This window comes from Oncorhynchus gorbuscha, linkage group LG15 (assembly GCF_021184085.1).
Source record: "Oncorhynchus gorbuscha isolate QuinsamMale2020 ecotype Even-year linkage group LG15, OgorEven_v1.0, whole genome shotgun sequence".
NCBI lineage: Eukaryota > Metazoa > Chordata > Actinopteri > Salmoniformes > Salmonidae > Oncorhynchus > Oncorhynchus gorbuscha.
Window position 1 is genome coordinate 40,050,824 of NC_060187.1, and position 13,435 is coordinate 40,064,258.

Sequence of the window (13,435 nt, forward strand, 5' to 3'; positions counted from 1 at the left end):
AGTGGAGGGGTGGAGGGTGGAGGGAGGAGGAGTGGAGGAAGGAGGAGTGGAGGGGTGGAGGGAGGAGGAGTGGAGTGGTGGAGGGTAAAGGGAGGAGGAGTGAAGGGGTGGAGGGAGGAGGAGTGGAGGGATGGAGGGTAGAGGGAGGAGGAGTGGAGGGAGGAGGAGTGGAGGGGTGGAGGGAGGAGGAGTGGAGTGGTGGAGGGAGGAGAAGTGGAGGAGTGAAGGGGTGGAGGGTAGAGGGAGGAGGAGTGGAGGGAGGAGGAGTGGATGGGTGGAGGGAGGAGGAGTGGAGTGGTGGAGGGTAGAGGGAGGAGGAGTGAAGGGAGGAGGAGTGGAGGGGTGGAGAGAGGAGGAGTGGAGTGGTGGAGGGTAGAGGGAGGAGGAGTGAAGGGGTGGAGGGAGGAGGAGTGGAGTGGTGGAGGGAGGAGGAGTGGAGGGATTGAGGGAGGAGGAGTGAAGGGGTGGAGGGAGGAGGAGTGGAGGGGTGGAGGGAGGAGGAGTGGAGTGGTGGAGGGAGGAGGAGTGGAGGGATGGAGCGAGGAGGAGTGGAGGGATGGAGGGAGGAGGAGTGAAGGGGTGGAGGGAGGAGGAGTGGAGGAGTGGAGGGATAGAGGGAGGAGGAGTGAAGGGGTGGAGGGAGGAGGAGTGGAGGGAGGAGTGGAGTTGAGAAAAAAAGCCAGTAGCTTCCAATGTTAACCTCATTTATAATAAGGTGAAAGGTATGAACAGATAGAGATACAGTCTATATCTCTATCCTACGGGACTGTAGAGCAGGGGTCTCCAACATGTAGATTGCAACTAGCTTAGCGCCCAGCTATGTCTAGCTCGCCAATCAATTCTGAATGTACATTCCTTTTTTGATGTGTTCCATCGCAAGCTGTCATAAACGTAAAGCTCCTGGCTATACAATCCAATCAAAGCCACATTGTCATTATCCCACCCTTGGTTAACCACTGTTGGCTTAAATAGCCAAATGTTACACAATATCTTCAAAATCATTTCCAGCAATATTGCCTTGTCTTCTTTGTGCCCGCATTTGTTTATCACTTGTATGTAGCTAGTTGGCAATGCTAAGACTTTCCCCCAAAACCTTCTCAATTACATGTTAACTGCAAAGTAGGCTTACCTGGCAGAATTATATCATGATTATTTGTATCAATTGGGAGGTGATGGTTTTGCAAACTCTGTCATGCCATGTTCTGCAGCAGTAGCCCTAACAGCAGAAACATCTCTAGGCCGACCCAGTCTTCTCTTGCTAGATGTGCAATTAAAGGTGAATTACACAACAACAACAAAAATCTAAATATGTTAGTTTTTATTCCAGACCCTAAAAATGGTCTTCCGGTGTGATTTAAGTATTGACATGGACTCAGAACATAAATATGAATTGTTTCTCTGTGAATAATTGTAATATCGAGAGTAATATCGAGAGTAAAAAACTGAATTCAGGAAAATACTAAATATGATTTTTCGGGCACCCCCTTAGAGTTCTTTATTAACCATTATTTGACCACTTATATTGACAGAAAACACATATCTTGTACACGAAGGACCAGGGGAAGAGTTGCAGGGTAAAGGAGAAGAGAAGAATGTGCTTATTTGAAGAAGAAAAAACAATAGTATTTTGCGACATAGTTCATTTTCTAAAAGTAGCTCTCGTGCTAGAAAAGGTTGGAGACCCCTGCTGGGACCAATAATCAAGGACCAATAATCAATCAGATAGGATAGAGATCATCCTCTTGTGTTATACTTTACAATTGCAGGACTGATTGAACAAGAGCGACATCCCCCAATAGATACACAGGAATCGATCCCCACCTTTCTCCATGCCAAATAACATATCATGTGATAGTATTGTATATCAGTGATCCCCTTCCAGCCCAGTACACACCCAGTACACACCCAGTACACACCCAGTACACACCCAGTACACACCTGACCCAGCTGAACCAGGTCTTGACACATGGATACAAAAGCAGCTGTATCATGCCATAGTAGACCTATTATCCATTTCCAGTGGTTTTGTCTGACACTGTATACCTGATTGTGTATCTCTCCTCCTCCTCCTCTTCCTCGTCCTCTCCCCTCCCCAGGCCTGGTGTGGTCAGACCCGGTGGTGAACATGAGGAAGGTGACCCACCAGAGGGTGAGGGAGCAGCTGGCCAACACCGTCCTGCTGCCCTGTGTCTTCACCCTGCGCCCCACCCCTACCCACGAGCCCCCCCGCATCAAGTGGACCAAGGTGTGGGGCCAGAGGGGCGACGATGGTCGGCAGAGGGAACAGTCCATCCTGGTCGCCAAGTACAACGTGGTCAAGGTAAAGATTGACTGAGTGAGAAGAATACAAAATGTTGGTTTTATGTGTATGGAGAGTGTGTTGGCCGTCTATCCAGTACTGTGCAGTACTATATGTACTGCACAATCCTTTCTTCTTTCTATGAAAATAAGATTAAATACATTTCCTCTCACTGTTTTTCTGCTGCCAACTATAATAATTGGACCAGCAAACATTTAGTGGAATGTCCTTTTTCTTTTTCGTTGCCATCTTTGTTGTGTTTCATTCTGTATGCTTCATTTTGATCTACCTGTGTGTTCATAACTGTAATGTCTTTTCGTGGTTTAGGTTAAGAAGGCTTTCCAGGGGCGTGTCACCCTGCCCGGTTACCAGGACAACCGCTACAACGCCAGCCTGGCGCTCAGCGGTCTGCGCTCCAGTGACTCGGGCATGTACCGCTGTGAGGTGGTGGTGGGCATCAACGACGAACAGGACACCGTGCCCCTGGAGGTTACAGGTAATACTGACCCCAGCTACATTCATTACACCTGAGTCGTGTTCAATAGGCTCCAAACAGGAAGGAAACGTGACAAAACAGGGAGGGACAACCTGGACTCGTCCAATAAGAAATGCCCATTTACATTGTCCATTGCAAAACGCTTTAAAGTGTTTTGTCCCTAATGAGCACGACCCTGACTGTAGCTCTAACTGGCATTGCTAATGGAATTATTATATTATTATATAATGTTTACTGTGTGGGAATGTCTGGTCTGGGGAACGTGACAACCTGTGCCAACTGGACCGAGTAATAGATCGTTGACCCTGTCGCTTAGGTCTGTTTCATGCCATGAAAGCAAATAGACCTAATGAGAAAATGAAGTGTTGTTATCTGATGCTACGTTGAGGTCTCTGGGCTGTAGTTTATGTTGAACCCACCCACTTCTGTGAGGTCCTGGGGATATTATATGCCATATCAGCTAATAGTATCATAGTAATTACCAAATGAACATTTTTCAGATTTTTCCAGGTCACTTGCTGTTTTTAATAAATGCCTATTAAAGTAATGACTTAAGGGAAGTGGCGCTCTGCTCTCTGCATTGGCTTTGCAGTGCTGCTCTGTACTCACCTAGATCTACACAATGCTGCCAGCAGTCAGCTGATCTTCAGTTCCACATTACACCCAGTAGCCTCATTCACTCACCCACATACTGTACACTAGCTCCATGGGCTCCCAGTGCGAATAGCACAGATATAGCACTACGCTATTATTACACGATATAACCACTGTGTGTGTGTGTTCATGTGTGTGTGTGGGAATGTTTACATACAGTGTGTGTGTGTGTGTGTGTGTGTGTGTGTGTGTGTGTGTGTGTGTGTGTGTGTGTGTGTGTGTGTGTGTGTGTGTGTGTGTGTGTGTGTGTGTGTGTGTGTGTGTGTGTGTGTGTGTGTGTGTGTGTGTGTGTGTGTGTGTGTGACAGTGGCTCTCTCTCAATGATTATGACATCAAGCAGTGTGTTTTTTCCCCATCGACTACTCCTCTCTCTCTCTCTATTCTCTCCATGATAGCACTTCATTGCTCCTGTAGATACCCCTGGCTCGGTGCTCAGGAAACCCTGTCCCCACTCCCAGCCAATCGATTAGCCATAAAACCCCCTTCAGAAAGAGAAACCCATTACCGGTTGGTCCGTCTAAGGGCGCACCAGACATTCTCCCGGGCTTAGCGTTAATTACAAGTCACGCTACATTGCAGAGCCCTCAATACTAACGCCTGCAAGTGTTTAATATACACAGAGTATACAAAACATTAAGGACACCTTCTCTTTCCATGACATAGAGTGACCAGGTGAATCCAGGTGAAAGCGGTGATCCCTTATTGATGACACTTGTTAAATCCACTTCAATCACTGTAGATGAAAGGGAGGAGACAGGTAAAAGAAGGTTTGTTAAACCTTGAGGCAACTGAGCCTTGTGTATCTGTGCCATAGATAAGGTGAATGGACAAGACAAAAGATTTAAGTGAACGGGGTATGGTAGTAGGTGCCAGGCACACCGGGTTGTGTCAAGAACTGCAACGCTGCTGGGTGTTTCACGCTCAACAATTTCCCGTGTGTATCAAGAATGGGCCATCACCAAAAGGACATCAAGCCAACTTGACCCAGCTGTGGGAAGCGTTGGAGTCAACATCCCCGTGGAACGCTTTCGACTCATTGTAGAGTCCATGCCCGACAAATCGAGGCTGTTCTGAGGGCAAAGGGGGAAGGGGGGAAAGGGTGCAACTCAATGTTAGTGTCACGCTGGTATAAAGGATTTTGGAGACAGGCGCAGAAATACACAATAGTTTAAAAAAAAAACACATATACAAAAACACTGGGCTGTACCCAAACAAAAGAGCGAGGGTAAACCTCGTTGAACGACACGGGACGATGCCCATAATACACAATATATAAAGCACACAGCATAACAGCTGCACCAAGGCATAGGTACTCACACCACCAACGGACATGGGAACAATAATTGACAGGACAATGGTGAACGAAGGCCACACTTATACAATTACTAATCAATGGGAATAGGGGCCAGGTGTGCGTAATGAAAGTTCCGGGGGGATCCGTGACGATTAGGAAGGTGTCCTTAATGTTTTGTACACTCAGTGTAATAATTAGCAAGGTATTGATACTGCCCGGCCATATCAATATCATATTAATTCTGGACAGACGGGATTGGCTTGTTTGTGTGTGTTCTAAACCCTGGTTAGGTTCTCTCTCTGTCCATTCGGACCATATTGCATGGTCAATTGTCTGTCTCTCCAATTAGAGCCCAGACATTGATCCTCGCTGTCAGCGACAGTCATGAGATACAGTATGTCAGGTCGGCTTAAGTGGTGATCCACAAATAGACATATCTACACACAGGTGATAATCTCTGCATTGTAGGTCTATTAGCCTGGTGGGTAGGAGCGTTGGGCCAGTAGCCCACCACACCTCTATGATTCAGAGGGGTTGAGTTAAATGCAGAAGATGTAACAGCGTTTGTCTGTTGAAGAAAGAGAGTCGGACCGAAATGCAGCGTGTTGGTTACTCATGACTTTAATGAACTGAATCGCGGTACATGAAATAACTGAAACTAAATTAAAAAACAACAGAACGGAACGTGAAACTTATTACAGCCTATCTGGTGACTACTACACAAAGACAGGAACAAACACCCACGAAATACAAAGCGAAACTCAGGCTGCCTAAATACGGTTCCCAATCAGAGACAACGATAAGCACCTGACTCTAATTGAGAATCGCCTCAGGCAGCCAAGCCTATACCACACCCCTAATCAGCCGCGATCCCAAATAATACAAACCCCAATACGAAACACAACATATAAACCCATGTCACACCCTGGCCTACCCAAACATATAACAAAAACACAAAATACAATGACCAAGGCGTGACAGAAGACACATTTCAGTTGAATGCATTCAGTTGTACAACGTTCTGCCCCTGAACAGGCAGTTAACCCACTGTTCCTAGGCCGCCATTGAAAATAAGAATTTGTTCTTAACTGACTTGCCTAGTTAAATAAAGGTTTAAAAAAATTTTTTTTAAATGACTAGGCATGCCCCTTTCAGATTTTCCGCACAGGCAGGACTGTATTAGTGTTGTATACTGTGTTGCAACAAGGGCATCACTCAATTATCTACAGCTTTCTCAGTATCTGTGCACTCCTGTTATCTTCAGAGACTGGAGCAGAATGGTGTGCTCAGAGCATGTGCAGACCAGCTGGCTGGAGTGTTTATGGACTTATTCAATCTCTTCCTATCCCAGGCTATTGGCCCCACATGCTTTAAGATGTCCACAATTGTTCCTGTACCCAAGAATGTACAGGGAGGAGGTGAAAGCCCTAGTGGCGTAGTGCCAGGAAAATAACCTTACCCAATGTCAACAAAATGGATGGAGCTTATGGTGGACTTCAGGAAACAGCAGAGAGAGCACGCCTCATCCACATCGACAGGGCAGCAGTGGAGGGGGTGAAAAGCTTCAAGTTCCTCGACGTGCACATCACTGACAACCTGAAATGGTCCATCCACAAAGACAGGGTGGTGAAGAAGGCACAACAGCAACATCGCCTCTTCAACCTCAGGAGGTTAAAACATGTTGCCTTGGCCCCGAAGACCCTCCCAAACTTCTACAGACGCACCATTGAGAGCATCCTGTCTGCTGTATCAACACCTGGTAGGCCAATTGCACCGTCCGCAACTGCAGGGCTCTCCAGCGGGTGACGCGTCAGCCCAACGCATCATCGGGGGCACATTGCCTGCCCTCCAGGCCAAGAAGATCATCAAGGACCTCAGCAACCCGAGCCACGGCCTGTTCACCCAGCTACCATCTGGAGGGAGAAGACAGTACAGGTGTGTCAAAGATGGAAAACAGCTTCTAACTCTAGGCCATCAGATTGTTAAATAGTCACCCTCTGAATGGCACACATACACAATCCATGTCTCAATTGTCTTGTCTTAAAAATCCTTCTTTAACCTGTCTCCTCCCCTTCATCTACACTGACTGAAGTGACATCAATAAGGGATCATAGCTTTCACCTGGATTCACCTTGTCAGTCTATGTTCTCAATGTTGTGTATACTCAACATATTTGAGTCAATTGGAGGTGTACCTGTGGATGTATTTCAAGGCCTACCTTCAAACTCAGTGCCCTTTTGCTTGACATCATGGGAAAATCAAAAGAAATCAGCCCCCTAAAAAAATTGTAGACCTCCACAAGTCTGGTTTATCCTTGGGAGCAATTTCCAAATGCCTGAAGGTACCACGTTCATCTGTACAAACAATAGTACGCAAGTATAAACACCATGGGACCACGCAGCTGTCATACCGCTCAGGAAGGAGACACGTTCTGTCTCCTAGAGATGAACGTACTTTGGTGCAAAAAACAACAGCAAAGGACCTTGTGAAGATGCTGGATGAAACAGGTACAAAAGTATCTATATCCACAGTAAAACAAATCCTATATCGACATAACCTGAAAAGCCGCTCAGCAAGGAAAAGCCACTGCTCCAAAACCACCATAAAAGATCCAGACTACGGTTTGCAACTGCACATGGGGACAAAGATCGTACATTTTGGAGAAATGTCCTCTGGTCTTATGAAACAAAAATAGAACTGTTTGGCCATAATGACCATCGTTATGTTTGGAGGGAAAAGGGGGAGCTTGCAAGCCGAAGAACACCATCCCAACCGTGAAGCACGGGGTGGCAGCATCATGTTGTGGGGGAGCTTTGCTGCAGGAGGGACTGGTGCACTTCACAGAATAGATGGCATCATGAGGATGGAAAATGATGTGGATGGAAAATGATGTGGATATATTGAAGCAAAATCTCAAGACGTCAATCAGGAAGTTAAAGCTTGGTCACAAATGGGTCTTCCAAACGAACAAATGGCATACTTCCAAAGTTGTGGCAAAATGGCTTAAGGACAACAAAGTCAAGGTATCGGAGTGGCCATCACAAAGCCCTGTCTTCAATCCTATAGAAATGTTGAAAAAGCATGTGCGAGCAAGGAGGCCTGCAAACCTGATTCAATCACAACAGCTCTGTCAGGAGGAATGGGCCAAAATTCACCCAACTTATTGTGGGTTGCTTGTGGAAGGCTAACCGAAACATTTGACCCAAGTTAAACAATTTAAAGGCAATGCTACCAAATACTAATTGAGTGTATGTAAACTTCTGGCCCACTGGGAATGTGATGAAAGAAAAAAAAGCTGAACTAAATCATTCTCGCTACTATTATTCTGACATGACACATTCTTAAAATAAAGTGGTGATCTTAACTGACCTAAGACAGGGAATGTTTACTAGGATTAAATGTCAGGAATTGTGAGTTTAACTGAGTTTAAATGTATTTGGCTAAGGTGTATGTAAATTTCCAACTTCAACTGTATGTTTATATACATTCCGGACTCTGGCATTGCTCATTCTGCTATTTTTTTATTTATGTGTACTGTTTTTTATTGTTAGTTTTACTGCACAGTTGGAGCTAGCAACATTTTGCTGCACGTGCGATAACATTTGCAAAATATGCGTACGCGACAGTGGCGGTCAGTGCCACTTAAGAGGAGGGAGGATGATAGTGTAGTTTTATCTAAAATGTATAACTTTTTAAATGTTTGGATGGATGGTCCTCCCCTTCCTCCTCTGAGGAGCCTCCACTGGTACGTGACCAACAACATTTGATTTGCATGTCTTATGGCTTGGTGGAAATAGAGAGTGTGTGGTAGTTGTGGGAAATGTGACCCTTCTGGTTAAATGGGACGGGGTCCCGGGGTCCACCCCCCGGTGCTCATCAGAAACCTATTTGTCTCCCAAACGTCAGAACGGAAACAGACAGCGTCTATGTGTTTGGCCTGGCTCCTAGCCTCAGAGGGAAGGAGCCCTAGACAGAGACCCTGGGAGAAGAGAAATGAAAAGCCAGGGAGTGTACAGTACAGCATTATATGGAAACAGGATGGAGGGCTGTAGCTGTGTGGGTGTGTGTGAGTGTGTGCTTTAACGCGTATAAGTGTGGGTGTGTCTGTCATACCACAGGGATACCGGCTCATTTCTGAGGCTAGCCTGCAGCATGATTGCTCAAATTGGCCCCGCGCCCCGAGGAGTTTCTGTCATTATGCTGCACAAAGCATCAGAAGATAAAGGAACCCATGTTTGGAGCTGTATCCCAGCCTCCCTGTCTACAGGCTTTCATGTAGTGGGCTCCGCTGGGGTTTGATGTGTGAATTTCAGGCCGAGGTGGCCCCACATGCGGGGGAGGTTAGTGATGCTAGCTTGGTGGGGAAATATGAGATGGACACTTCAAAAGCAATTCCCTTCCCATTTCTCGGCACAGTGGAGAGGAATCCTGGCCATTCGCAGGTCAGGGAATGAGCGCGTGGGACTCATCTCTCATTCCTTTGTTTCCTCATTCTCTATCTATCTCTCTTTTACTATCTCTCTCAAATCACTGTTACTTTTTTGGATATGATAAGAAGATATGTTATTGCTGCGGACTGTAAGCTAAAGCAGTAAAGCAAACATGGTTGCTGTTTGTCATCCACTGTATCCAAGGACAAGATCTTTCCCCTAAAGATAAGCCAGTCTGATGCAAATGAACTTTGAGCTGTTTTTCAACTTCCTGTGCAGATACAGATATTTTGAAGTACATGGTAATGCAGGTTTCGAGCCGTGTGTCTGTGCGCGTACAAGCGCGTGTCCATGTCTCCATATTATCCCGGCGTTGCCCTACGTGTTTTCACCTCTGCATCATCTCCTCAGGTGTGTTGTTCCACTACCGTGCCCCCCACGACCGCTACGCCCTGTCCTTCCCCGACGCTCAGCGGGTGTGTCTGGAGAACTCGGCTGTCATCGCCACGCCTGCTCAGCTCCAGGCCACCTTTGCCGACGGGTATGACAACTGTGATGCCGGCTGGCTCTCTGACCAGAGCGTGAGGTAAGGGCAAATACGACCGGGCATGAAGCTTGACACAGCAAAACACACCACAGCATGGCCACTATCCGTATAGACAGGCACGTGCACAGATAGGGCTCTACCTGTGCAGAGCACATGCCCTTTTTTGTCCTTACAGTCTCCAAAGTGCTCAATTGGGTTGTGGTATAATTTCCCACCCCAAAAATATATAAATGGTTTGTCATAGTTCGGAACAGAGATTGTGTGAGCCTGGTATCCAAACATTGATTGAGAGATGTGGTCACTGGTCGAGTGTGTGTAGCTAGCTACCTAGTGTAATGAAACAGACAGGGAGCAGGTCTCGAACCCTCAACCTTCTAGCCCGAAGTCCAGTGCACTATCAAACGTGCCCCAACAGCATGCTCAAGTGGCAGAGTCGATATCCGCGCTTATAAACCCAGGGTTGTTATATTAGTTTAAACATCAAAAGAAATGCCACAACAGCATTTAGCGTAGCACCCCGTATTATTGGCACATTCAACAGCTTTTAAGAAATATATTACCTTCAACCTTGTTATCTTGTGATCAAGCCATCAATGTTTTGTCTTAAAAATATTAGCTAACAGGTTAGCAATTGGCATGTTGGACATATCAGTGGAAATATTAATACTATCAGCGGTTTAGCAAAAAAAAAATCTGTCGCATATTATCGGCATACGGTTCCCATTATGGTTCCCATTTTGTTCATTTACAAGATATATCCGTATCATTTTTTGCAAGAAAAAGGAGACCCCCAACCTCGTATCCGAAGTGCTTACTAGGGGAAAGGGGGATACCTCACCTAGTCAGTTGTACAACTGCTTGCATTCAACTGAAATGTGTCTTCCGCATTTAACCCTCTGAATCAGAGAGGTGCGGGGGGCTGCCTTAATCAACGGCGCACAGGGAACAGTGGGCTAACTGCCTTGCTCAGGGGCAGAATGACAGATTTTTACCTTGTCATCTCAGGGATTCAATCCAGCAACCTTTCAGTTACTGGCCCAACGCTCTAACCACCAGTCTAGATAGTTGACTAACATTAGTTGGCCAGCCTTCTGGTTAAAAAAATATATATACTTGCCTGAAATCCGTTAGCTATATTTCAGTGGTAAAAAGTTGGATATTAAATGAGCAAAACTTAACGTCATTTTCCAGTCCATTTAAATGTTGAGCTCGAGAGGATTTAATCCTTTAACTGCTAGAGAGTGTCCGATGTGGGGAGAAGATTTGCCAGCATTGTATAAATGGTTTACTTTTTATACTTATCTGCTGCAACAATGCAAAGCAACATCTCTGACGAGTAAAGTGTCTTTATGAAGAGTGGCAAAGTATATGTTTACTTCAGACGAACAAAAGATGACAAGGCTTTGATAGGCAACTCGCTTTCATAACATTTCTCTGTGGCCCAAATAAGGAACCAAGGAATGAAATGACTTTCAGAAAGTAAGGTATGCAAAGTTTTTTGACCCCAGTGGCCCCCTCGTGAACTTCGGAATCTCTCATATCAAATGATGTAATTGCTTGTTTACATTTCAGAGGCTAGCTCTGTCATTCCTCATTACACTCTGCCATCTTAGCCAGAACTATCCCTCAACTTCCTTTCGTGTTGATGTTTGTGTTTCAGCTTGCCGCCTCCCATTATGTCTGTTGATGACGGATAGTCAGTGGGTGTGTGTGCGTGTGTGTAGGACAGTTAACATCCGTGTGGATATTTGGACACATCTCTATCTCAAACGTCTTCCCAATAATTGCACTGGAGAAGCAGCTTGCATATTTCTCCTCGACAGCTTTCCCTGAGAGCTGCATCCTGTCCTCTCCTCTCCTCCCCACCTGGGACACATATAATTGGTCCATCTCCAGAGCTACTTGGCTACACATCAATGAGGAGGCAAACGTGCAATTAATAATGTAAAAATAGAGACATCAGCTACCAGGATGGAAGGCTGAGATAAGAGATTTAGCCATAACATTGTCTGACGAAAACTGTTGCAAACCGAGCACATGCATGATTGCAGCTACTGAGTGTGTAATAAGCCTTCCTTCCTTCCATCCTTCCTTCCTTCCTGTTGTCCTCCATAAACCCCTGTATGCCTGTATACATAATCTCTTAATCAGCATTTAGCCCGTACCCTCATTGCTGTTTGAATCAATGTACTTCAGAGTAATTGCACAGTCGGAGCCCGGATATAGATTGCTTTTCGCCCCCCAGCCGAGAGGTTTCTGGAGAAATTCCTGATTTTCTTTGGTTCCCCTCCTTCCTCTACCCCTGCCTCTCTCCTCAGGTACCCTATCCAGTCTCCCAGGCCTGGTTGCTATGGCGACAGGCAGGACTCACCTGGAGTGCGCAACTACGGCAATCGGGCCCCTGACGAGCTGTTTGATGTCTACTGCTTTTCCAAGCAACTGCAAGGTAGGAGGGAGGCGTCAATTAGATTTTAGTCATGCAAGGCCCTGCAAATCCCCAGACGCCCCAGGAGCACCGCCTGACTCATTTTGAGCTGTAGCTCGGTGGTGAGTTATACTGCCGTGGCCAGGATCAGAGGAAACTTCTACCGAAGGATTGAGTCCTATTCACAGCAGGTGCCTTTAAAATAGCACTTGGGAACCTGGGTAATTTGTTACTGTGCAGAGCCAAACCGTTCAGTTAATAGTGATACTGTAGCAGGAAGTAGGTCATTTTCAGAGAGTGTCATTATTGACACCTTGCATATGACTGGGCTATCTAGCTGGACAGGATGGGTGTCCAGTGGTTCTGAGTATTCTATGGTTCTTACTCTGGGTCGCTGGTTTATTGACCTGTTCAGTCTTGTCTATAATCACTTCTCATATTACATTCCACACCACTCTATTCATCTCATAATTTATTGTAATTATATCGCCCCTTCTTCTTCATATGGTACTCCCATCCTCCCCCGTTGCTCCTGTACCTCCCAAACCTCTTTCTTTCCCCCACACTACCTCATTTTTACCTTTGTTTCTCCATCTCCACCCTCCTCTCCCAGGTGAGGTGTTCCACTTGTCTGTACCAGAGAAGCTGAGCCTGGCCACAGCCTCTACCCACTGCCACGCTCTAAATGCTCAGCTGGCCACGGCAGGGCAGCTCTACCTAGCTTGGCAGGCCGGCCTGGACCAGTGTGACCCAGGCTGGCTGGCTGACGGCAGCGTGCGCTACCCCATAAACCTTCCCCGGCGCAACTGTGGCGGGGATGATCCGGGGGTGCGCACTGTCTACCACAACCCCAACCGCACCGGTTTCCCAGTAACTACCACCCGCTTCGACGCCTACTGCTACCGAGGTAAAGGCAGGGTCGCCATCACCATGGCAACCGTCCTGTTTAATTCCCGTTAATTAGTGAGTGTTGTTTGTCTCATGCATGAATTAATACAGAGGGGATTCAGTGGCATTTTGGTCCCTTCTGGGATCTGAAATCTTCTACTGTAACAACCAGCCAGTGTCTGGTATCAGCATCTGCAAGCTTTCAACACAGACTTAGAGACCCAGCAGAGTTCTGTACACTGGCTGTAGCCTCAATGTCCTTGCAGTGTCATTCTAGAGTGTTTATAATGTTACTGGACCACTGGTGATTTGTCTAACTTAGTTTCAAGTTCACTTTGGAACGATTGTACACTCCTGTGTGCTGTGTGCTCGGATTTTATTGTGTTTGTGCAGTGTGTGGTC

The 13,435-nt window shown here is 46.4% G+C and overlaps 1 protein-coding gene across 2 annotated transcripts in view; it reads left to right on the forward strand.

Moving 5' to 3' along the window:
• The window catches only part of LOC123997059 (neurocan core protein-like), a 200,204-nt gene that overhangs the window by 49,117 nt on the left and 137,652 nt on the right, over nucleotides 1–13,435 (forward strand). For both annotated transcript variants that reach the window (XM_046301031.1, XM_046301033.1), the window contains exons 3-7: nucleotides 2,097–2,320; nucleotides 2,627–2,795; nucleotides 9,585–9,759; nucleotides 12,039–12,166; nucleotides 12,759–13,052. In XM_046301031.1, coding sequence (XP_046156987.1) covers nucleotides 2,097–2,320; nucleotides 2,627–2,795; nucleotides 9,585–9,759; nucleotides 12,039–12,166; nucleotides 12,759–13,052 — 990 coding nt within the window. The remainder of the gene's footprint in view (nucleotides 1–2,096; nucleotides 2,321–2,626; nucleotides 2,796–9,584; nucleotides 9,760–12,038; nucleotides 12,167–12,758; nucleotides 13,053–13,435) is intronic.